The 24,292-nt window shown below is 44.5% G+C and overlaps 1 protein-coding gene across 1 annotated transcript; it reads left to right on the forward strand.

The window, feature by feature from the left end:
* LOC115640860 (killer cell lectin-like receptor subfamily B member 1B allele C) lies at positions 1–24,292 on the forward strand. The gene is made up of 6 exons (XM_030543921.1): positions 1–115; positions 12,454–12,552; positions 12,962–13,108; positions 18,695–18,849; positions 19,497–19,609; positions 23,466–24,292. Exons 1-6 carry the CDS (start codon positions 31–33, stop codon positions 23,587–23,589), a joined length of 723 nt encoding a protein of 240 aa, XP_030399781.1. The 5' UTR covers positions 1–30; the 3' UTR covers positions 23,590–24,292.

Below are 24,292 nucleotides of genomic sequence, written 5' to 3' on the forward strand. Positions count from 1 at the left end.
TGTACGCTCACACCTTCCTCTGTACTTGCCATGGCTGGAGAAATAATTTATGCTGATTTAAAAATTCCTGGAGCCAGTTCCTCTTCAAGGCCACCACAACGATCTCAGCACCTCAGTAAGTGGATTTAGTTTCTTATTTTTGCATCAAGGTGGTTAGTCTTTGGTTAGGATTCCATTTTTCTCAGATATTTTTTGTTTGGCTTACAGCAGAGACAGCTTAGAGAAACTGCGTCCAGAGCCAAGGAGCAGCTCTGTGCTTTATGTGTGGTGGGACTTAGCTAATATGAAATTCTTTACCACTCTCAGCATTTGGCAACTTAATTCCGTTAAGGTAATATAGTGCACTTTAGTTTGTTAGTACAGCGTGTCACAGAAAACTTCATAGCCTCTGACAGTCTAAACATGCAAATACATGTGCAATACAATATAGCTGTACTTTGTATGACATACATACATATTTGGGGCATACCAGTAAACTATTGAGGTAACAGTACATAGTATAGTGGGTTATAATTGGGGGGCAGAGAGCAGTACATTGGGTGAGTCTGAGAAAGCATGACAAAGTACAAGGAATGTGGGGAGACTCGTAGAATAGAATTTAATTGTTTTGTTAGAGAGAAAGTTAAAATCCACACACTTCTGAGAGAAGAGGTGGACCTGAAATTAGGTAGGGAGCCAATTATGTGCAGAGGGTCATGGAGACTGGCAGATGGTAGGTACTGGGGGGTGTCGAGGTGGGTGAGCGATGTAAGTAGAGAGAGGGAAGCCTGGTATCTGAGGAATGGGACCGGAGAAGAACCTTGCCAAAGGGGAGCAGGGAGGGAATGATAGAGATAATGAAGGGTTTTCTTCCACTGGATGCTGAAATGGACACAAAACCAGGAAAGCTTTCCAAGGACAGAAGATGACGTGTTCTGTTTCTGAGTGCAGGAGAGACAGCGAGTTATTGCACTGAGCTCCACTGAAGCGTGGAGAGTCAGGAGAGACTGTCAAGGAGAAGACAGTGGCAGAGCTGAGAACAATGAAGAGTTATCAGTGTTTTAGGAATATTTAAAATACAAGGAACCATGTGTTACAATTTAACTTAAAGGATGTAAACCGAGTATCATAAATTATTTGTGATTCCCCTGAAAAATGATATTAAACTAGTTAAAAATCTTAATACTTTGGAGGCTGTTTGGGGAAAAAATAATGTAAATATTAAATAGCTATTTTTAGGGTGTATTTTCCATAAGCACAGTTAGGTTACAGATTTACATGAAGAGTAAAATTTTCAAAAGTGCCTAAGTGATTTAGATGTTTCTAAGAATCCCACTCTGATAGTTCAAATATTAATTAAGCTGTATATCTAGTTTAACATGCTATAGTCAAACATATTATATGTTTACTACCTTCAATTATACTTGAATATTGCCAATGATTCTGGCTTCCTTTATCTCATAAGTTTTCCTCTAAGTATAGCTACAAATATATTGTACATTTAAAAAAAATTATTGCTGTACACCTAGACCTTGTGAACATAACTGAATTATTGTACATCTTCTGAAACCGTTTTTTACAGAAATACCTGATACAATTTTATTAACAGTTGATATTTTTCAACAGATCTTGCTTTGGTATCTATTAATACCACAGTAGAGCTTAGCATAATATGTGGCTGTCTAGTCAAATTTAATTCTTGTTGTGAACTGTCATGAAATTGTATCCATGCATTTTTTGATATTATTTTCAGACAGGACCTGATCTACTCATGAAAAATATTGTAGGACTTAGATTCTGCTTGTTACTTCAGTGTAAATCCAGAATGATGCCATAGAATTCAGTGAAGTTACTCCAAATTTACGCAAGTGTATCCAAGAACTGAATTTGTTTTTTAAATTGTTTCTCGAGCTGCAGCTATATAATTTCGTTAAGAGGAAGACTGACGCTATGTTAATGACTGGAAACCTAGGCTTCAATCCTGTGATCTGATCCTTATGGGTGGACCTTCATTCTCACTTGTACAGAATCCCATTGAAGTCAATAGGCACAAGGGTCCACTCACATGGATCCAAGTGCAGGAGTGGGGCCTTAATTCACAGAGTCTAAGGCCAGAAGGGACCACAGTGATCATCTAGTCTGATGCCCTCTATAATACAGGTTGTAGAATTTCCCCAAAATAATTCCTAGAGTATCTTTTAGAAAAAACATCCAATCTTGATTCTGAAATTGTTAGTGATGAAGAATCCACCCCAACCCTTGATGATAATGTATTTCCTGTCTTACTACTAAGGGCCTGATGCTCCAAATGCTTGCAGCCAGGGTGTAGAGGTTTGTGCTATGGGTCGTCCCAAGGCCTGAACCTGCAGACACTTATGCACGCATTTAACTTTACTCAAATGAGTCATTCCACTGAAGCAATCACTCATATGTTTAAAATTACACCTCTGCTGAAATCTTTGCAGGATCAGGGTCTAATGCTGAAATTAAAATTACCTTCTCTCATAAGTTGTTGGTAGAATCATGAAGTCACAGAATTGACTTCATACTGTAGTTAAAATTGGAAGATAGGTTCCAATATACAGAAGATCTTGACTTTCCCACTTTCTGTTCCTAAACCCCCCTCTGCTCTTAGCCTGAAATAATATATGTTAGTCTGAAGCTACAAGATAATTTTCCTGAGAAATTTTAAAGTAAATTCAACAAGCCATTTTAAAATGAAGACAGAAAACACAACCACTCCCAGCATTAATTAATATGAAATTTGCCAGATGATGGTGCTAAGAGGTTCTAGTTAGGAGCAGGGGTCTCACTCTGATGGTACATATATATCAGACAATAATTTTTCACTTTTCAGAAATTATTTCCAATGTTTATTTCCACTTATAATTCCAGAACAATTAGTTCTGTAAAGTTAAAAGTAGTGATCTGAATTAGATGTCTGTGAGAATCCTCACATAAAGATCCACTTTTAGGAACAGAAGGATGCAATTTTTGAACTGACCCAGAATTAAGAGTGGTTACAACAGGAAGAAATGTAAGTCTTCTGTAGTGGTTATAAACTCTGCGAGTAGCCTTAAGAGTGTCACGAGCTTCATCTGTAGCAAAAAGGTAATTTCTAACCCTTTTCCTAGAGAACGCAGTTTGAAAATGTAGTGTGAGTATGGTTTAATGATGTTTCTGTTTACAAAAAAATCACTGATGAAAATGAAGACGCTGAGCCATTGTAACGGCACTGTCACTTCTGTGTAAATTTGGATGTTACCTTAGTTCAGTGTTTCTCAATCTTTTTGTGCTGGAAACTCCCTTTGGACTTAAAAAAAAATTGTGATCCCATACCAAGACTTGAAAAAATTGCGATCTCTTACCTTAAATATTATTAAGTAAATTATTCATAATACTCAGGGCCGGCGTTAGGAGGTGGCATGCAGGGCAGTTGCCCAGGGCCTCACACCACAGGGGACCCTGCAAAGCTAAGTTATGTGATTTGGCCCCGCGTCGTGGGGCTCAGGCTCCAGGGAAGCCAAAGCTGAGACTCAGGCCCCGCTGCTTGAGGCTGAAGCATGTACTTTAGCTTCATAGGGCCCTCTGTGGTGTGGGACCCCGAGCAGTTGCCCTACGCTTGCCACACCCTATCACCAGCCCTGGACTTGCAACACTCCTAAACCCATCCCCCAGGCTGAGAAACATTGCCTTAATGGAATGTCTCTGCATTTAGTGTACACCTGGGTGACTGAGAATAGGCTTTGGGTCACTATCTTCATTTCACAGTACAAGTCTCAGGAAAATGGCAAATCATTAAACTATTTTGACTGGGATTTTCAAAGAAGCCTTAGGGGTTTCAGTCACCACTGAAATGCCACTAGGCTCCTTTGAAAGTTACAGCCATAGTAATTAGGGAAATGATAATCCACAGGTATGGAGTTCAAGTGGATACCAAATACTAGCTAGTCGATTTCATTGAAGACTGAATACAAAAATGAACAATCAAATAAGACAACAGCTTTGTGAAAAACAATGTAAAATGTATTAAAATCTCTGGTCGGTCTGATGCTGGAGGCCAGACTAGGTGATCATCATGATCCTTTCTGGCCTTAAAAATCTATGAACCTATCAATTACTTGAAAATCTAAGGCCCCAGCTGGCCTATTTCCATTTCATGTACTATCACCACCGACACATGTTCTGCAGGGCAAATTCCCTGAGTATCATCTGTACAAATCCATTTAGAGCTTGTTGGAGGGTGTTTTCCTCCCCCTAACCCCACAGAAATGTTTTACTTTTTGGCAAAAAAAAAAAATGTAACTGAAATATTTCATCTGACAACTGAAATAGTTCAGTTCTGAAATGCTGCCAAGGTGTCTCATGGGATTTGTAATTGGAGTGCCTCATGTCTCCGTTTTCCTTTATGGGCTGGACTCCCTGTTTGGAATACATCTCCCATGATGCATCATGGTCTCCCCTCTTGGCCGGGGAGGGGCAGTCCATTTATGGCACCGTTGTGTTCATTTTGATGGAATAAATGGGCCCAAAAGGTCAAAGGTGTTAACAAACCCCCGTCACTGTGTAGCATTGAACAGCATCAGAGGGGTAGCCGTGTTAGTCTGGATCTGTAAAAGCAGCAAAGAGTCCTGTGGCACCTTATAGACTAACAGACGTTTTGGAGCATGAGCTTTCGTGAGTGAATACCCACTTCGTCAGATGCATTGAACAGCGTTAAACAAGATTAAGGGTTTGACATACAAGTACCTCAGCTTGCTTAGACCATGGCAAATACACCATTAAAAATCATTTTAACCTTTTATTAAAGATACCAAAAAACAAAGAAAAGCAGTTGAAGCATTTGAACTATAAAGTATTAAATAAGGCTTTCATTTTAACACCATTCCTTATTTCCTTTCTCTCTATCTGGAGAGAAGAAAACTCCTATTTGACAGTCTTTATTGTATTAAAGATGGTAATAACTGTCCTTTTTAGAGAAAAGAGAAAAGGTTAATAGAGATGGGCTGGAGCTGTTGCTGTTTCAAGTCTGATCCTGATTCTCTAAAAGAGAAAACCAGACAAACAAAAGGGGAGAGAAAAGAACAGCAAAGACAGAAAATGCAACTTCTGTTTCTGCTGTTAACTCTTAGTTGTAACCTCACTGCTGCAGAAACACAAGCAGTGCACACAATCTTATCAACCGCTCAGAATCCTTGTACCAGCATCGGGCTGTTTAGGACATTATGGCTAGTTGTCTTTTTCTGGTCAGCAGTGTTGCAAAACGTACAGTCTTGGCCACCTAAGCCAGGCTCTTATCTCACAGAGGGCAAAAGAAAGGGATAGGAAAGAAAAGAAATAAGGTGGAGATAAAAAGAACATTTGTGCGGGTGGAGTGGGGGGAGAAGGACACAAAGTCTTACATACGGTGTTTGGAATTTAGCCAGAGCAGGTGGAGGTAACTGTGTCATCTGGGCTCCTCTCTCTGGCCTAGGCTGGTCAAGACATCTTTCAAGATCAGGATAACAAAGCCCCAATGGTGTAGCAATGAATCCCAGGATCCCAGGAGACGGTAGGGGCGGCAGCCATGATGGTAACGCTTGCCTCAGCAGTTGCTGGCAGACAGCTTCTTTTCCTTGGTTTTTTCTTGATTTTTTTCTTCCCAAAATCTTCTTTTAAGGACCCCGAAAAGGAGTGATGGGTGGAATAGCCCATCCCCTCGTTATTTTATTCACCAATTAAGCCCACCTTCTGACACACCAAGGTTGATTCACTAATTTCCAGTCTCACGCTCCTCTTGTTTATCAAGCATGATCTTAACACGAGCCTTGACTTATATCAGTTTGTGTGGATTAGTTCAGTCTTTCCATCTCCCTTGTGCACCTTTTCCTATCAACATTTATTACTATAGGTTATTGTGACATGCAATGAACTTTCACTCACTTCTCACAATTAGGGGAAATTTGTAGGCCCAGTTATCACAACAACACTCACATGGCCACGATGCATCAAGAAAGATGGACCAGGCTCCCCAGCCAGACTTCATCAGGGCTGCACAGAGGTTTTGGGGAGCCTCAGGCAAAATCTGAAACTGAGACTCCCCACCTTCCATATTTCATCCAATAACCCTATTGTTCCATGGGTTTGGGAACACCCTCATCTGAGAGGCTGAGGGCAAACTGCCCTTTTTGGTATCCTCTCTGGATGGCTCTGCAGCCCACAGAGGAGAATGGGCGAAAAAGGCACTCAAACTACAATTCTATAAGACACCACAGTGGGTGGCATTTCAGAATCAAAATTCTTCATTCTTCATAGAATTTTTTGACCAAGGAAAAAAAACAAACACAATTTTCTACAGACAGCAACCATGTTTAACAAAAAGAATTGAGTCCCAAATCCAATTTTCTATTGAAAAACAGTTTAGATGGAAAATTTAACCAGCCATATCCATTGTATTTAATGTATGCCGTCACTGACATATGGGCAAACCCATTGTCTACACTGATTGTTCTTTTTTGACTGATGTCCCTGTGGGTGTTCCACTTTAGGTGTTGGTACGTCTCTGTGCCTTTGATTGGAGAATTTCAGCAGCTGGGCCAGTCCAGGTTGTGCACGTGCAGCCCCTGTCTTGCAGCGCCACTGGTGCCTCCTTTAGCATGCATCTGACCTGACCCCCTCAGTTCCTTCTCAACCATCCTCGGCCTGACGTGACACTCCCAGCAGTGTCATGAAGTTAGCTCATTTAGTGTTTAAATTGTTTAGTTAGCATAGTTTCATTTTAACAGTTCAGTTACTTACCCTTTCCTCATTTTTCTTCCTAGTTTAAAAAAAATAAAACTTTTATTTTTCATTGACTAGTTAAGTTCACCTCTGCAGTGAACCACCATCTTTTCAGTTATGCCTGGTTCACTGACTTTAAGTGCTGCCTTTCATGTCGAGACATCATGCTAGTGTTGTGCAGATACTCACAGTGTGTCTGCTGCTTGGGTGGGTTGCACATCCCTCAGAAATGTGCTCACTGCAGCAACCTAAAGGCTTGAGCATGGAGGGACAGGGATCCGCGCCTCAAACTCATCTTAAATGGAGACATCTCTGTGACTGGCTTCAGACCCCAGCCAGCAGATTCCCTCTGGACAAAGATCTCCAGAGACCTCACCTTCTTCTTGGAGGAAGGCTCATTCCTCAAAAAAAAAGAAATATCAGTGAGGAAACGAGCAGCGACTTCTCCTCAGAAGGAATTGTCCAAAAAGAGGCACTCTCCGGCTCAGTCCCACCTGTACCACTCCTCACACAATGGCCATATTGGAACCCCATGGCTTCCTACAGAAGGCATTACAGCAGGCCCCCCAGTCCTTATAAGGAGGAGATCAGATTGCCGCCGCCACCCTCAGTGCCTGTAATGTCAGAGCCCCACAAGGAAACTGTCGCAGAACAGGAGGAGAGCATAGAGCAAGATATCACGTCACATGCTAATAACTCCTTCTCTTCCCCTGATGAGACCATAATACCTCCACCACCTACAGTGCTGCCAACTTTAAGCAATTTCAAGAACTTTTTAAAGGTGTGGTCGACAGGTTAGAGATCCCTTTCGAGGAGGTCCAGGAGACCCAACATAAACTGATGGACATCCTACAAGCCTCCTCAGCTTCCAAAATAGCGCTCCCGATTAATGATGCGCTAATGGAGCCAGCCAAAACAGTTGTCACACCCCAGTCAGCATACCACCCACCTGCAAGAGGGCTGACAGAAAATATTATGTCCCCTCCAAGATATGGACTTCCCTTTTTCCCATCCTGTACCAAATTCGCTCATTGTCACTGCCATCAGCCGGTGAGGTAGACAGCAACAGTACAGGTACACACCCACTGACAAAGGCTGGAAATGGCTAGACCTTTTTGGCCGCAAGGTCTATTCTTCACTCCTACAATTCTGTGTTGCCAACTATGTGGTATTACTAACAAATATGATTGCCACACTTATGCAAAATTAATGGATTTATTAATTTATTAATGATATTCTGAAGGACAAAAGGGAACAATTTAAAGCTTTCATGTCCAAAGGCCAGTTTGTGGCCAAAACTGCCTTACAGGCATCTTTAGACATGGCTGACACAGCAGCAAGATCTATTATGGCCACCATGGTAGACAAGCACCAGGATTTCTGGCTGCATTCCTCGGGATTTACCAGGGAAATACGGTCCATGGTGGAGGACCTCCCATTTGACTGCCAGAAAACTCTTCAGCGCCAACATGGACAAAGTCCTCCACATGATGACAGACTCACAAACGACCCTCAGAACTTTGGGAATTTATACACCTGCCACAAAGAGTAGACAAAACAGATAGCAGCCCTACCAATGCAACAAGTATGCCTCATATATCCAACATCGATGGCAGCATGAACCACAAAGGCAGAGACCACAGAGATGCTGACCACCTTCACCAGCGTCTCAATATTCCTCCTCCAAGCAACAATTTTGAGGGCTTGGTCAAGGGTCTTAACAATCTTGCTCACTCTGTAGTGCTGATGACATCATCCATCTTCCATTTTGGGGACTGTCTGACTCTCTTTTATTCAATGTGGTCTTCCATCACTACTCACAAGTGAGTCCTAGAAAGCACAACAAATTTGTGAGGGTCCAACTGTTCAGGCTGTCACACTAGCAATGATAATACCAGCACCAGATAATATCAGATCCTACTCCCTATGCACAGAAGCCATGAAATTGTGGAATTAGTGCATCCAACACAATATCAATATCTAAGCCTCCTATCTTCCATCTTGTCAGAATACTACAGCAGACACATTAAGCAGAGAATTTTCTCACAATCATGAATGGGAACTAAACGACATGGTCCTGCAGAACATATTTCAATAATGGGGCCACCCATCTATGGACCTCTTTCCTGACATCATAGAACTACAAGTGCCCACAATTCTGTTCGAGAGCAGGTCTGGGAACCCCAATCACTGAGGGATGCCTTCCTCCTCAGATGGGAAGCACCACTTCAATACATGTTCCCACTGATACCACTGCTATTGACAGTGATAAACAAGATACATATGGACAAAGTGAGAGTCATACTGATAGCCCCAACATGGCCCAGACAGACTCAGTAATCTTACCTGATACAGATGTTGCTATGTATTCCACACACTCTTCCACTCTAACCGGACCGTCTATCACAAGAGGACAGACAGGTCTACCATGCACACCTGGAGAGATTTCACCTGCGGGCATGGCTCCTACATGGTTCGATCATGAGGAACTAGCCTGTTCAGAACAGGTTAAACACATATTACTAAACAGTAGGAGGTCAACCACGCACAAGATTTACCTTAAAAAATGGAAGAGGTTCGCCATATAGTGCCAAGTAAAGCAAGACACTTTGGTTTCCTCACCTCTACCATTGATTTTGGAGCTACATCTTGGAAATAAAAAACTTAGGACTATCCACTAGTTTGATCAAGGTACATCTGATGCCTATTAATGCCTTCCATCACAAGGTTGATGGGATGTCACTGTTTGCACACCTGATTCCCAAATGTTTCCTTACAGGCATTCAGAGAGCTTATCCTGAATTATATGCTCCCACGCTGCCGTGGGACTTGAATATGGTACTATGCTGCCTCAATGGGGCCCCATTCGAACCCTTAGTGACATGCTCTCTGATACATCTATCAACAAAGGAAGCATTTTTAGTCACTATTACATCAGCCCATTGCGTGGGTGAGTTAGCTCGTGGCTCACCCACCTTATGCCTTTTATTCCCAAGGACATGGTCACCATAAGACCACCTCCGAGTGGTCATACCTAAAATATCTTCATCCTTCCACATCAATCAATCAATCAATCAATCAATCAATCCATCTTCCTGTATTTTTTCACAAACCTCACAAGAGCAAACAGGACTCAGTACCACATACCCTGAATGTCAGACGTGCACTAGCTTTTATCTTGATAGAACTAAACCTTTCAGAAAATCTCCAAGGCTCTTCGTCTCCACTACCAAACATTCTAAAGGAGCCACGATCTCCACACACAGACTATAAAAATGGATCGCAGGGTGCATTCACCTCTGTTACCAACGAAAGAACTAACAATCCCCATCTGGGATCAGAATTCACTCTACTAGATCCATTGCTACCTCAGTAGACTTTCTAAACAACATACCATTCATAGACATATGTAGAGCAGCCATCTGAGCCACTGAACATATGTTCACAAAACACTGTGTGATCACCCAGAGCTCAAGATCAGATGCACTGCTAGGGCTAACAGTGCTGTCTTCACTCACCCATACAACTCCGAAAGCCCCTTCAGTCCAATGTTGGGTACTGCCCTATAGTCAGCCCCATGGATCACTCACAGGGACAAAAAAGAAGAGAAGGTTACTCACCCTGTGCAGTAACGGGTTCTTCAAGATATGTGTCCCTGTGGGTGCTCCATTACCCACTCTCCTCCCCTCTACTTTGGAGCTCAATTTCCAGACTCTGCGGCAGAGAAGGAACTGAGGGGGCCGGGTCACATGTGTCCTAGAGGAGGCTCCAATGGTGCTGCAAGATGGGGACTGTGTATGCACGGCCCAAGTGGGCACTGCTGCTGAAATTCTCTGATCAAAGACGCAGGGATGCCCAACACCTAAAGTGGAGCACTAACTGGGACACACATCTCGAAGAACCCCAATTACTGCACAAGGTGAGTAGTAACCTTCTCTAATCAGGGCCAGCTCTAGGCATCAGCGCAGCAAGCAGGTGCTTGGGGCGGCCAACAGAAAGGGGTGGCACATCCAGCTTTTTGGTGGCAATTCGGCGACGGGTACCTCAGTCCCCCTCGGAGAGAAGGACCTGCCACTGAACTGCTGCTGTGGCTTTTTTTTTTGGCTGCTTGGGGCAGCAAAAATGCTGGAGTTGGCCCTGTCTCTAATGTAGAGTCTAATTCTCCATTGCCTTACTCCTTTCTGTGCAAACAGTGCTGATTCATCAACACAAGAGATTTACCATGCAGACATATCATCAAATAGCATTGATAATGTATCTAGTTAATAACTGGTTTCATTAGTAAAATGGTTATAATTTTAAGAATTTTGAAATTTCACTGATATTTCAAAATTTGAGAAATAAAATTGGGAAAATTGTTCAACAAAATATTTGCAAACTTTCCGATCTAGGAGTGTGTGTCTTCCTTCTAACTACAGAACTAGGCAAAAAATTTAATATAAAAAAAGTTGGGAACGCCTTTTGAAATGTTATTAATTCTCTCCTCCCTCTAATCATTAGTTCTTTCTTCAACTTTGACTTGCAGGGTTGTCCCAGAGGTGAGTTGGCCTCTGATCAACAGATTTATTATTATTTGTATTACAGTAGCACCTAGAACTTAGCCGTAGTCATGACTGAGGCCTCATTGTGCTAGGCACTGCACAAGCATATTTGGTTTCTCAACCAAATCATTTACAACCCAAGACCCCACGCTGCTAACACTTTACACATGTGCTTTGCTTTTCTCATATAAGTGGTCCTTTTGAAGTCAATGGGACTACTCACATGCTTAAAGTTAAGTGCAGGCACAAGTATTGTCAGCCTGTTTTTAGTGTTAGTAGACACTGGAGCCTGGCCTGTTTTCACAATCGAGTAAAATGTAGTGACATGGAGGCTGGATATTTCTTAGTGTAATTTGTTTATTTACACTGTGTACAGCAGTCCTGGTACAGAGATGGTCACAACTGGCATGCAAACAAACCCCTCTTTCAGGAGTCTCAGCCCAAAAACCATACCTGGTTCCCAGGAAGCAACTCTATCCAAAGAGGTGACTCTAGTTAGAAAAATTAAGGCAGACAGCAAACTCCCCTGCTGGTGCAACAGCTCCCCCACAAAGAAACTACACCACAAAATAAACAATAATATAATTCTGCTTCACAGACTGACCAGTGCTCACACATTAAGAAAAAGGATTTATGACTGTGTGTAACAGCACCACCTGGTGACTCCTGGCATAACAGCATCTATAGGATTGGGGGCCTAAATGGGGTCAAAACACAACCAGTGTATTTAGAACATGAAGGGAGGCACAGGGGAGAGGGAAGACAAGGGGGACAGTCACAGGAACACAAGGTGATATGTATTAGCTTGGTTAACAATTTGGAGGCTTCACGTGGTTTGTTTTTTGCCTAGCCATTATTAGTAGGCAGTTTACTCGAGTTGTCACATTACAGAGGGAATGTAAGAAAGGATCTGAAGCAGGGCAGAGCAGTGGCTATGTAGAATGATTTAGGGAGCGCCATCCCTGCATGAGGGACAGTGTGGGGGAAAGATGTGAAGGTGCTTTTGTGAGAAATGGGTAAAAGAATCTGCCATTGGTAAAGCTGCCCCTAGTATTATATGAAGAGTGGAACTCCCAGGTAAGGAGGCTGGGACAGGCTCCAGAGAAGAACAAATTCCATTGTTATTTCTCATGCTAGGGGCTGATGGTGTTATTCCAAACATTGCCTCTTACAGGTTCTTCTCCATGTCCCTGGTGGCATCGCATCGCTGTAGGGATCGGATGGGCTGGGAACATTGTCCTGACAATAGCTGTGATAGCACTGGGAGTTTGGGGTAAGTAGTGCCAATCTATTTATCCATTTGGGCTTAATTGTGCTCCATTAATTCTCTTCTCATTCCCAAATCCCACTGATATTCCATTCCTGATTCCAGTCTGTTTCTGAATGAAATCCTTGGCATTACATCACCAGCCAGGTCAAAATGTTACCAGAACAAGGTGCATTTAAAAGCTAGATGCATGAAACTTGTGTGATCCAACTAAGACAGGTTCACTGTTACATGTGGGTGGAGGGCAGAAATGCACCAACATTGAGTAGTGAATAGGATTTTCTCTTCCTCTAGCCCTACCCCAGCTGTGATGGACACATTACACTGATGATTTTACATCCTCCACAATTGTTTTTGGAATTCCTAAATAGCTACAATAGAAGTGATTTTCATTGACGCTGATGCTGTTTTGAAGTTTCCCAGTTGCATGTCTCTTGTGAAGGACAGATCAGAGGAGCTCTGAATACATCGGAGAATAATGAAGCACAGTGCTCCTGCCAAGAGGATTTCCAGTCTCGCCTGAAATCAATTCTTTGTGAACCCCACAATGGCAGCTTGGCAGGTAACCCCAGCTCCTACTGTCCCAGAGGCATGAGTCACTCTCCCTGGAAAAGTTTGCAGCACTCTTGCTGTGATTGAAAATCCAGGCACTATGTTAAAGGGACACTATCTGCTTGAAATACAATGGAACAGATTCTCATTCATACTGAGGCCCCTTTATATACTTTACTCCAGTGTTGTGACCCCCAAGCATCCAAAAACCACGAGTTATGCCCTAAAAATCATGAGATTGGCTTATTTTAGGAAAATTATACATTTTGGGTTCTTTATGTTTGCCTTCTGGTTTCTGAGCCTTCAGGTTGCACTTGGGGCCTGCTGTCAGCTTTTCTTTGCAATTCTGAGGGACAGAAACTTTTGTTAATGAAACTGACATTCTCACATAATCCCCTGACTCCAGGAGTTGGGGCTTAAAAGAAAACACCAAACTTCACAAGACGTGAGATAAAAATATGACAGATGGCAACACTGTGAAAGTGACAGTGTAAAAGGGGCTAACCATGGGAGTAAAGTTTCATTTTTTAGTCAAAGTGTTCAGGAAGCAGAAGATTATTTCAATAACAACTAGAAAAGTTCACATGCAACAAGCTTTCTGTGAAGATTTTCATTTTGAAAAAAGGCAAGTTTTTGTGAATCAACTCTACTCATAACTACAGCTGGGAAAACAATGTTCAGGGTGACTTTTAAGTAGATGGGGAGCTTTTTCACATGCTGTAATGCTTTAGGTGTGATAATGATGTACTATATACCCCAAGCTCCTCTGTCTTTTTTCTTTTCATCAGTCCCAATAGGTAAATGCTGTGACTGCCTTTTTCTGTACCAATATGTTTACGTCACTCTCCCGGTCATCTTGTTCCTTCTTTGTGTATCTCCACCTGTTTCTCATCCTATGTTTGCATTGGTAGCTCTTTGGGGCAAAGATTGTCTTACTATGGGTATGTGCAGCACCTAGTACAATGGGGCCCATATTCATTTTTGTGGCCTTTGTTCTCCTGTAATACTAATCATTGATTTATATTGCAGCAATGTCAAAAGATCCAGTTGTGGATCAGGGCCCCATTGTTCCAGGTGATGTTAAAAAAAAATCATAAAAAGACAGTACCTGACCCAAAGAGCTTACGATTTAAGTACAATAAATCATAATTCTCAGCAGTTTATGCAGAAGAGCAGCAGTGACATCTAGTGGTCAGAGTAATTCCCATTGCTAGAGCACAGACAATCTTAACAATAATGTAATAATACAACTGCTATAGCGGTTGGATCACAAAGTGTTTTACAAACTCTGTAGGACTCACAGGAATCATTTCCCCCACTACTGAAATGCAGCTACCTCTGGGGTGAAACTCAATAGCTGTTCAGCAGCACAGAACACTGCTATACAATGTGTAAGGGAAATGACTGAAGAAGAATCCCATAGCCTGTTGGAACTGCAGGAAGTGTTTTAGGGAGACAAATTGAAATCACCCCAGGCTGGAATTTGAACAGGTTAAGACCCCTCAGTATTCAAAAAGAGTCAGATGACTGGAAGGTAGCTAATGTAACTCCGGTTTTTAAAAAGGGCTCCAGAGGTGATCCTGGCTTGAGTAAAGGACAAATTCACTATAGTTTCTACCAAGAACAGAATGATCAGATACATAGATAAATATGATTTGCTGGGGAAGAATCAAGCTAAGGGAATTCTTCAAGGGAGTCAACAAGCATATGAATGAGGGTGATCCGGGGCTATAGTGCACTTGGATTTTCTGAAAGCCTTTGACAAGGTCCTTCACCAAAGGCTCTTAAGATAAGTAAGTAGCCAGGGATCAGAGGGGAGGTCCTGTCATGGATCAATAACTGGGTGAAATATAGGAAACAAAGGGTAGGAATAAATGGTTCATTTTCACAGTGGAGAGAGGTAGATAGTGGGGTCCCCCGAGAATCCCTCACAACTGGGTGACTTGACAACAAATGGCAGATGAAATTCAACATTGATAAGTGCAAAGTAATGCCCACTGGAAAAAAATAATCCCAACTATACGTATACACCGATGGGTTCTAAATTAGCTGTTACTGCCTGAAAAAAGAGATATTGCAGTCATGGTGGATAATTCAATGAAAGCTTCTTCTCAATATTCAGCAGTGGTCAAAAAGCTAACAGTATGTTAGGGACTATTTGGAAAGGGATAGAAAATAAGACAGAAAATTCCATAGTGCCTCTATATAAATCCATGGTGCACCCACACCTTCAATACTGTGTACAGTTTCGGTCACCCCATCTCAAAAAGGATGTAGTGGAACTGGAAATGGTTCAGAGAAAGGCAAAAAAGATCATCAATGGTAGGGAACAGCTTCCATACAAGGAAACACTAAAAAGATTAGGGCTGTTCAGCTTAGAAAAGAGACAATGAAGGGGGCATATGATAGGATGGGGTAGGCAACCGATGGCACAGATGCTGAAGGCCACACGCGAGCTGATTTTCAGTGGCACTCACACTGCTCGGGTCCTGGCACTGGTCCGGGGGACTCTGCATTTTAATTTAATTTAAATGAAGCTTCCTAAACATTTTAAAAACCTTGTTTACTTTACATACAACAATAGTTTAGTTCTATATTATAGACTCATAGACTCATAGACTCTAGGACTGGAAGGGACCTCGAGAGGTCATCGAGTCCAGTCCCCTGCCCTCATGGCAGGACCAAATACTGTCTAGACCATCCCCGATAGACATTTATCTAACCTACTCTTAAATATCTCCAGAGATGGAGATTCCACAACTTCCCTAGGCAATCTATTCCAGTGTTTGACTACCCTGACAGTTAGGAACTTTTTCCTAATGTCCAGCCTAAATCTCCCTTGCTGCAGTTTAAGCCCATTGCTTCTTGTTCTATCATTGGAGGCTAAGGTGAACAAGTTTTCTCCCTCCTCCTGATGACACCCTTTTAGATACCTGAAAACTGCTATCATGTCCCCTCTCAGTCTTCTCTTTTCCAAACTAAACAAACCCAATTCCTTCAGCCTTCCTTCATAGGTCATGTTCTCAAGACCTTTAATCATTCTTGTTGCTCTTCTCTGGACCCTCTCCAATTTCTCCACATCTTTCTTGAAATGTGGTGCCCAGAACTGGACACAATACTCCAGTTGAGGCCTAACCAGCGCAGAGTAAAGCTGGAAGAATGACTTCTCGTGTCTTGTTTACAACACACCTGTTAATGCATCCCAGAATCATGTTTGCTTTTTTTGCAACAGTATCACACTGTTGACTCATATTAAGCTTGTGGTCCACTATGACCCCTAGATCTCTTTCTGCCATACTCCTTCCTAGACAGTCTCTTCCCATTCTGTATGTGTGAAACTGATTGTTCCTTCCTAAGTGGAGCACTTTGCATTTATCTTTATTGAACTTCATCCTGTTTACCTCAGACCATTTCTCCAATTTGTCCAGATCGTTTTGAATTTTGACCCTGTCCTCCAGAGCAGTTGCAATCCCTCCCAGTTTGGTATCGTCCGCAAACTTAATAAGCGTACTTTCTATGCCAACATCTAAATCGTTGATGAAGATATTGAACAGAACCAGTCCCAAAACAGACCCCTGCGGAACCCCACTTGTTATACCTTTCCAGCAGGATTGGGAGCCATTAACAACTACTCTCTGAGTACGGTTATCCAGCCAGTTATGCACCCACCTTATAGTAGCCCCATCTAAATTGTACTTTCCTAGCTTATCTATAAGAATATCATGCGAAACTGTATCAAATGCCTTACTAAAGTCTAGGTATATCACATCCACCGCTTCTCCCTTATCCACAAGGCTCGTTATCTTATCAAAGAACGCTATCAGATTAGTTTGACATGATTTGTTCTTTACAAATCCATGCTGGCTATTCCCTATCACCTTACCACCTTCCAAGTGTTTGCAGATGATTTCTTTGATTACCTGTAGACTTACAGAAAACGTTAAAATGTGTTACTGGCTTGTGAAACCTCAAATTAGAGTGAATAAATGAAGACTTGGCACATCACTTTGAAAGGTTGCCGACCCCTGTGATAGGACATGAATGGTGTGGAAAAAAATGAATAGAGAAGTGTTATTTACCTTGCCCACAATACAAAAACCAGGGGTCACCCAATGAAATTAATAGGCAGCAGGTTTAATACAACGAGAGGAAGTACTTTTTCACACAATGCATAACTAACCTGTGGAACTCGTTGTCATGGGATGTTGTGATGGTCAAAAGTATAACTGGGTTCAAAAAAGAAATAGATCCATCAAAGGCTATTAGCTAAGATGGTCAGGGATAGAACGCTAGGATTGGAGGGATGCTGAACCTCTGACTACCAGAAGCTGGGAGTGGAAGAGAGGTGGATCACTCCATAATTGCCTTGTTCTGTACACATCCCTAAAGCTCTGCTATGAGCCTTTGTAAGAGACAGTATACTGAGCAATACAGACAGTGGTCTGACCCAGTATGGCAGCTCTTAATGAACCCAAGTGGACCTTGCTTTTAGTTCTCAGCTGAATAGGATGACCAGATAAGAGGAAGAAAATATTGGGACACCTGGGGGGGGGGTGAGGGGCAGGGTCACCGGCAGAGCCAAAACAAAAAAACAAAACAAATGGAGTACCGCAAAATATCGGGACAAATTGCATCCTGACCAAACATCAGTTGGGACGTGGGACAAACGCCTAGATATCGGGACGGTCCCAATTTTATCTGGACCTCTGGTCACTCTACAGCTGAACCATGGCACTAGCTGTGGTACAGCGCCCCCTACTGCCAGACTGGGGCACTGGGTTCAGTTCTGCCTTGTTAGGTGGTGTCCTAGCTCAATCTCAGTCATCAATATGATTTGTTTCAACACTCAGTTTCCCTTGAGGTCTCCCATTGGGGTACAGGCTGGGTCTGTCTGTGTTCAGCTTGTATGATCTGATATGGTCAGATTCCCAGGAACTACATTTTACTGCACCAATTCGGACAATCCCACCCAGTGATTCCTGCATAGAGCCCAGAACTTGTGACTGAGTTAGAGCAGATCTTTAGTAAGAAACCAACTCTGTGTAAAGACTTCAAGTGAATTCTCTCCTCTCTGGCCTCCCAGCTCTGCCAGTCCCTTGCTGCCCTGGCCTACAGCGTGCCGGCTGCTTGAGTGCTGACCCTGAGAAAAGCCCTCACTAGTACATTGAGGCTGAAGGCTTTTTACACAGCTGTAGGGGGAAACTTAAGAAATATCTGGAACTAGAGCTGTTACATTGTAAATCTAGTTCTTGATAAATATGAAAAGAAATGACAGTTTGATGTCCTCTGAAGGAAGCAGAAAGGTGAAAGTCCTCCTCCTCTTTGCCAATGGGGGGAAATGTTAAGAGTAAATGTTTATTTCCTCTCCAAAACTGAATGAAATCCTCCATCCCTACCCACCCTCCCACACAAAAAAAATCGGTATTTCCATTTTGAGTCCCTTCTCCTCATCAAAAAATGTCAACTACAATAAACACTTTTTCTGGTAAAAATGGCATTTTCCATTAAAAAAAAGAACGTTGAACAAGAGTTTTCATCCAGCCGTAGTTTGCATGTTCAGAATGAATGACACCTCTGTTCCCATCTCCCCCTCCAGAGAGCTCCGGGTGCAAACTGTGCCCCAGGGACTGGCTGCTGCGTGGGGACAAGTGCTACTGGCTGTCTAAGGAGCGTAAAAACTGGACTGGGAGCCGTGATGACTGCTCAGGGAAGAGCTCTTACATGCTCGTGATCCAGAACCAGGAGGAGATGGTAACACAAAATATAGGATCATCAAACTCCAACTGGAGAGAGACGTGTGTCACTAGTTACAATCCCAGAGCAGCAGGTTTATCCAGCCTGACTCTACCCCTCTGCCTCATTTCTCCTTTTCCCCCAGTTAAACAAACTCCACACTGGGGTGTTTTCTCCCCTTCTGGGGTATCTGGCTGATTAACATACCGTTCAGAACAAGACCCCCACAGCTTTCCCACCACAGACTGCCCAGCTGGCTCCTGCAGACTTTGCCCCCCTGAGCCCTGTCTGAGAGCTCAGCAGAGTCATTCTGCATAGAGCTGCTCACACAAACCTCCTACCCCATCAAATCTCACCCTGGCCAGACTGACCTCGGGCCGCAGTCACAGGTGAGGCTGAACCCAGGACTTACGTAAAGGACCAGCTCACCCTGTGACACCAAGGACCAGTATTGGTGTCACCATGTGGTCAAGAGAGCCACATTTCCCCACCCCTGCACTGGGACGCCGCCTGCTCAGAGGAGAGGGTGAGTTAGCTCTGGTGCAAGGGGTTCTCCAGCTGGGCAGAGCCACTGAAGCCAAGAGCATGTATTAAACAGGAGTGCTCAGGGAATCCCAGTATCTTACAGCACATTCACCACACTCCCTCTGCTTTACACCTCACAGGAGTTCATACAGAATGTTACACAAGGTGCAAGCTATGCCTGGATTGGACTTAAAGTGACATCCCCAGAGGGGGAATGGACCTGGGTGGACGATTCCCCGTTAGATCCAATGCTGTAAGTGCTGCCTGATGTTTACTGTCTGAGAGATGTTTGGGAAAAGCTCCATTGTATAACTTGACATTAAAACGTTTTACCAGCGTAGTTACATTGGTTAAGGGTATTTTCCTAACATAGGTGTGCCCGCAAAGGCCCTAGTGCAGCTGCAGTTATACCAATGTGCCTGTGCTTATAGCAGTGTAGCTTATGCTGATCGGGGGCACTGGCATAAGCTGTAGTGGTAGAAACACTTAGCAACGGATATAGCTGTATCCACACTACAGGGTTTCCAGTATAACTGCACCAGAAACTAGTGTAGACAAGGCTTAAAATGCTGATCTGCCCCCCCATTACCATAGTATCTGAACACATCTTAACCTTTACTGTATTTATCCTCTCACACTCCTGTGAGGCAGGGCAGGGCTATTATCCCCATGCTACAGATGAGGAAACTGAGGCACAGAGAAACTAACAGTGGGATTCACAAAGGTATTTAGGTGCCTAACGCTCATTGATTTCAAGGGGAGTGAGGTGCCTAAGTATTTTTGTGAATCCCACCCTAAATGACTTGCCCAGAGTGACACAAGAGCACGGGTAGAGCACGGAATTCAACCATCCTCCTTCTGTCACACATCAACTCCTCTGGGCCAGCAGCTGGAGGCAGTGACATGTAATCACTGGTAAGAATGTGGCCACTGCTCCTGCCTGTGCAAGGGGGACCCTGCGAAGAGGTTGTGTGTAGGGCTCTCAAATGTCTTATTACAGCCCTGTCTCTGGGCTCTGCTGGGTTCCCCTGGGCTCTGTCCTCCCTCCGATCTTTGTGCTCCCAGTGTCAGATGGAGGGTGAGGGGCAGAAAGTGGTGGTGTCTCTCAGGCACCACCCTTTTGTGGGGTCACAGTGAGCTGCTGCAGTCAATTGGGCAGACCCTTATCATTTGATCCTCCCTCTCCTTCCTTCAGTTAGAACCGCAGAATTGATCATCAGTGCAGATCGGCGTTAACACCCCACTGTGGTGTGGGGAGCAGCTCCCGCATCTTAGAGAGACTGTCTTGGAGCTTGTCTAGACAAGCACTTTGTGGGTAGCAGGCTGGGATGTAAACCTACCTCACACAAGCTTTCTGTGTGCACACTGACTGCCCTGTGGACCCTCCTGTTGTGCACTAAAAATTCCCTTTGGCACTTGCAGTGTGCGGTCAGACTGTCCACATGGCCAGTCAGCGCAAGCTAGATTTACACCCCAGCCTGCCACGCCCGAAGGGCTAGATTCACAAAGGGACTTGTGCGTTGGGATGCTGAGTGTCATGGTGCCTAAAAAATCCCTGGGATTCACAAAGCCTGAGTTAGATGCCTGGGTTCCCTGTACAATGCATGGGGAGAGATTGGTGCCTCAGAATGGGAGTCACAAAGCCAGCGCACTAGGCGGGGAACTGCCTAAGCCAGCCAATGGGAGAAAAGACGAGAGGGAGGATGCCAACCGCCGCCTCTCGGGGAATTTAGCGCCCAAGAGTCCATCTATGCTGCGGCCAGGTCTACGCTACAAACATACTGTGGTGTAGCTACGTCACTCGGGGGTGTAAAAAATCCCCACCCCTGAGCCATGTAGTTACACTGACCTAATTCCCTGTGTAGACAGCACTATGTTAATGGCAGGGCTTCTCCCGTCAACAGAGCTACCGCCCCTCAGAGAGGGGAATTAATTATGCTGAGGGGACACGCTCTCCTGGCCATGTAGGAGCGTCTTCACTTAAGTGCTACAGCGGCACAACTGCACTGGTGCAACGTTTTATGGTTAGACTTGCCCTACACGTGCTACAGTGTCCCAGTGCGGCGCTGCAGTGTGGACACTTTCCTACAGTGATGGATGTGGGTTTGATTTCTTTAGGAAATCCCCCCCCTTGAGAGGCGGTAGCTAGGTCAATGGACTTGATCCAGTAAAAGATATTACCTCACCCACCTTGTCTCTCTGACATCCTGGGACCGACACAGCTACAACTACACTGCACACACCACTGTCAGTATGGCAGGCTTCCTGCTTCGAATGTACTTAAAAAAAAAAGAAAAAGGACAGTTTTGGCATCTGAGAAACAACTTGCTAAAAACTCTTCCTTGGCCTACCTCCTTAAACATTTACAATTCGCTTGCTGGAGTTTGTGCTCCTTCCTATGTTCCTGATTAGGATTTGTCTGGCAAATTCTAAAGGATGCCTTTTGCCTCTAATGGCCTCCATTACTCTGCTGTTTAGCCAGGGTGGCAATTTTTTGGCCTTCCTCCTGTCTTTTTTTTTGCGGGGGGGGGGGGGGGCAGGGTGTACACATTTAGTCCTGGTCTACACTACAGACTTACATTGATATAACTATGCTGCTGAGGGGTGGGAAAAATCCACCCCAAATGACACAATTATACTGGACCTAAACACTGGGTGTAGACAGCATTATGTTGCTGGGGAGGCTTCTCCTGTCGACACAGCAACTGCCTGTTAGGGAGGTGGATTATCTATGCTGATGGGAGAAGTCCTCCCACCAGTTTAGGTAGCATCCTGGCTGCGGCGCTGTAAGTGTAGACAAGCCCTTAGGCTGAGCCTCTGATGGTGTTTTTAAGTAGTCTCGGTGCTGCTAGGAGGTATTTCACCCCGGTGACAGCTCTGTGCTATTTCCATCCAGCAAGCGTCCTGCTGCTCGTGTAGGTCCCCTTTCTGAAGTGAAATGTGACTGTTGTGGGATGGTTTGATATTATGTCCCCTCCAGGGAGGCTAAATGTCATTACACTGTGGGCACTGTTACCTGGCAGTTCAGCTCCCTTCACCTCTTGGGGCAGATCCTGTGCTCCACTGGGGACTAAATCAGGAATTGCCTCTCCCCTTGCGGGTGCCAGGCCCAGCTGCTCCAAGCAGCCATCACTGATGGGGGCTAGAAATCATCTCTCTGCATCATGTCCTGAGGTGACAGTTAGTCCCTCTGCTCCAATCGCTCTTAAAATTATTTATTCACACAAGAGACTGAGACACCTGTGACCACACACCCCTCAGACTATCCCCTAGCTCAGTGTTAGAGGCTGCTCCTAAGAGATGGGAGATCCCTGTTCAAATCCCTTCTCCTCTGCAGGCAAAAGGGTGACTTGAAATGGGGTCTTCCACTTTCCAGGTGAGTGCCCCAACCCCTGGGTTTGCTCCTCCCTGCTATTTTGTGGGAGCTCATCTGTGGGACCCAAGCTGGTAAGTGGCCTCTGGGTCGGGGCCTGCAGGCACATTAGGCAGAGGAACACCTGTCTGCTGCTGGCTCACGCATCACACCCTGGGGCTTAGGTAGCCAGCAGCAGAAGGAGGCAGCAGCAGGTGGGCTGAGTGACAAAGATACAGGTACCTAGGAAACTTTTACTCTGAATATTAAGGCACCGAGCAGTTCAGTCGCCTCCAGGGTTTGTGAACCCCAGGAGGACATGGTTCTGGGATGGAGGTGTCTAAAGTGGCCAAGCTCTTAAAATCGCTTTGTGAACCCAGCCCTAACCATACATCTGAACAAGTCCTCAGGCTCCCTGCAGCCATCTGTTACGCAGGTCACACAGCACAGGCTTCCTCTCTCCCCTGAGACTCAGACTTTGTTTTTAACGGAAAGCCGAGATGTGGGAGCTTAGGGTGGCCATTTTCTACAAGAAAGTACCAGGTCACCAACCCCTTGAGATTCAGCCTCCTCCATTCCTAGCCAGAGACCCCCTAACTCAGCTCCCATTCTCGACTGATGCTTTGTAGGAAAGTTAGAGAGATGAAGGACAACATCAGAGACAAGCTTCCCATTAGGGGGAGGGGGAGGAAAGACTCACCTCTGGGCCCTTCCTTGCTACAGGGACCATAATGACACTGACTCTTTAATTCTGCAGCTTCTCAGTCTCAGGCTCTGCTGAAGGGAACAGCTGTGGCTGGATAGGAGACAGCAAGATTCAGTCTGAGACATGTGGTGCTGAGTTCAAATGGATCTGCCAGAAAGAAGCTACCATGATATAGACAATGGAGTGGAAGCTCTGTATTTGCATTTCTGTAACATGCAGTCCCCTGCATTTGGGCTCATGGGGCTGGATTGTAGTTTTAGGCAGAGCTCTAAGTTGGAGGCAGAGCAGAGGCCTGGGAGGTGCTGGAACTCAGGTGCCCCTCACTGTCAGTTCCTCCCCTCAGTCCTTCTCACTGGGCTGAGGTCTTGGGGTGTAATTTATAACATCCCCCAAACCTGCAGTAAGTTACTACCCTATGCTGCTTCCCAGGGTATCCAGGGCTGGGAGGTGCCTCACCACTACCTGCCCTTTGCCTGAAGGATCCTTGTCTTTACCTGCCAGGGGCAAGCTCCCTAACTCCACTGGTCCCACACATGCTCACTGCTGGGCCTGCAGTCACTGCACGGTAGCAATACGCCCACTCTGCCCTCAAGCCCTCTGAGCAACCCCCTGGTGCATTCAGTCCTTGTCTTTGTTCTTAAAAAGGACAGCCCCCTGCTGTTTGCAAAATCCACGAAAGAGGATATTTACAGGATGAAACAATCTCTCAATTTGAACCTGATTCACTATGCAAATAGGCATCCAGCTACAGGTATACACAATACACAGCTGACTAGACAAGGAGATAACCTCAGTTACCACCTGCCTGAAAAGAACATTTGAGGTACATCACCTCCTGGTGACCTGCCTTAACTGCAGGGCCTTAAGGGCATCATTCT

This window comes from Gopherus evgoodei, unplaced genomic scaffold (genome assembly GCF_007399415.2).
Source record: "Gopherus evgoodei ecotype Sinaloan lineage unplaced genomic scaffold, rGopEvg1_v1.p scaffold_32_arrow_ctg1, whole genome shotgun sequence".
Classification (NCBI taxonomy): Eukaryota; Metazoa; Chordata; order Testudines; family Testudinidae; genus Gopherus; species Gopherus evgoodei.

What these genes read in the sequence shown, in the direction of transcription:
- LOC115640860 (XM_030543921.1), top strand. Translation starts at nt 31, where the DNA reads ATGGCTGGAGAAATAATTTATGCTGATTTAAAAATTCCTGGAGCCAGT. An exon ending in ACAACGATCTCAGCACCTCA is followed by an intron (nt 116 to 12,453) that starts GTAAGTGGATTT and finishes TGCCTCTTACAG; the next exon opens with GTTCTTCTCCATGTCCCTGG. An exon ending in TCCCCGTTAGATCCAATGCT is followed by an intron (nt 19,610 to 23,465) that starts GTAAGTGCTGCC and finishes TTAATTCTGCAG; the next exon opens with CTTCTCAGTCTCAGGCTCTG.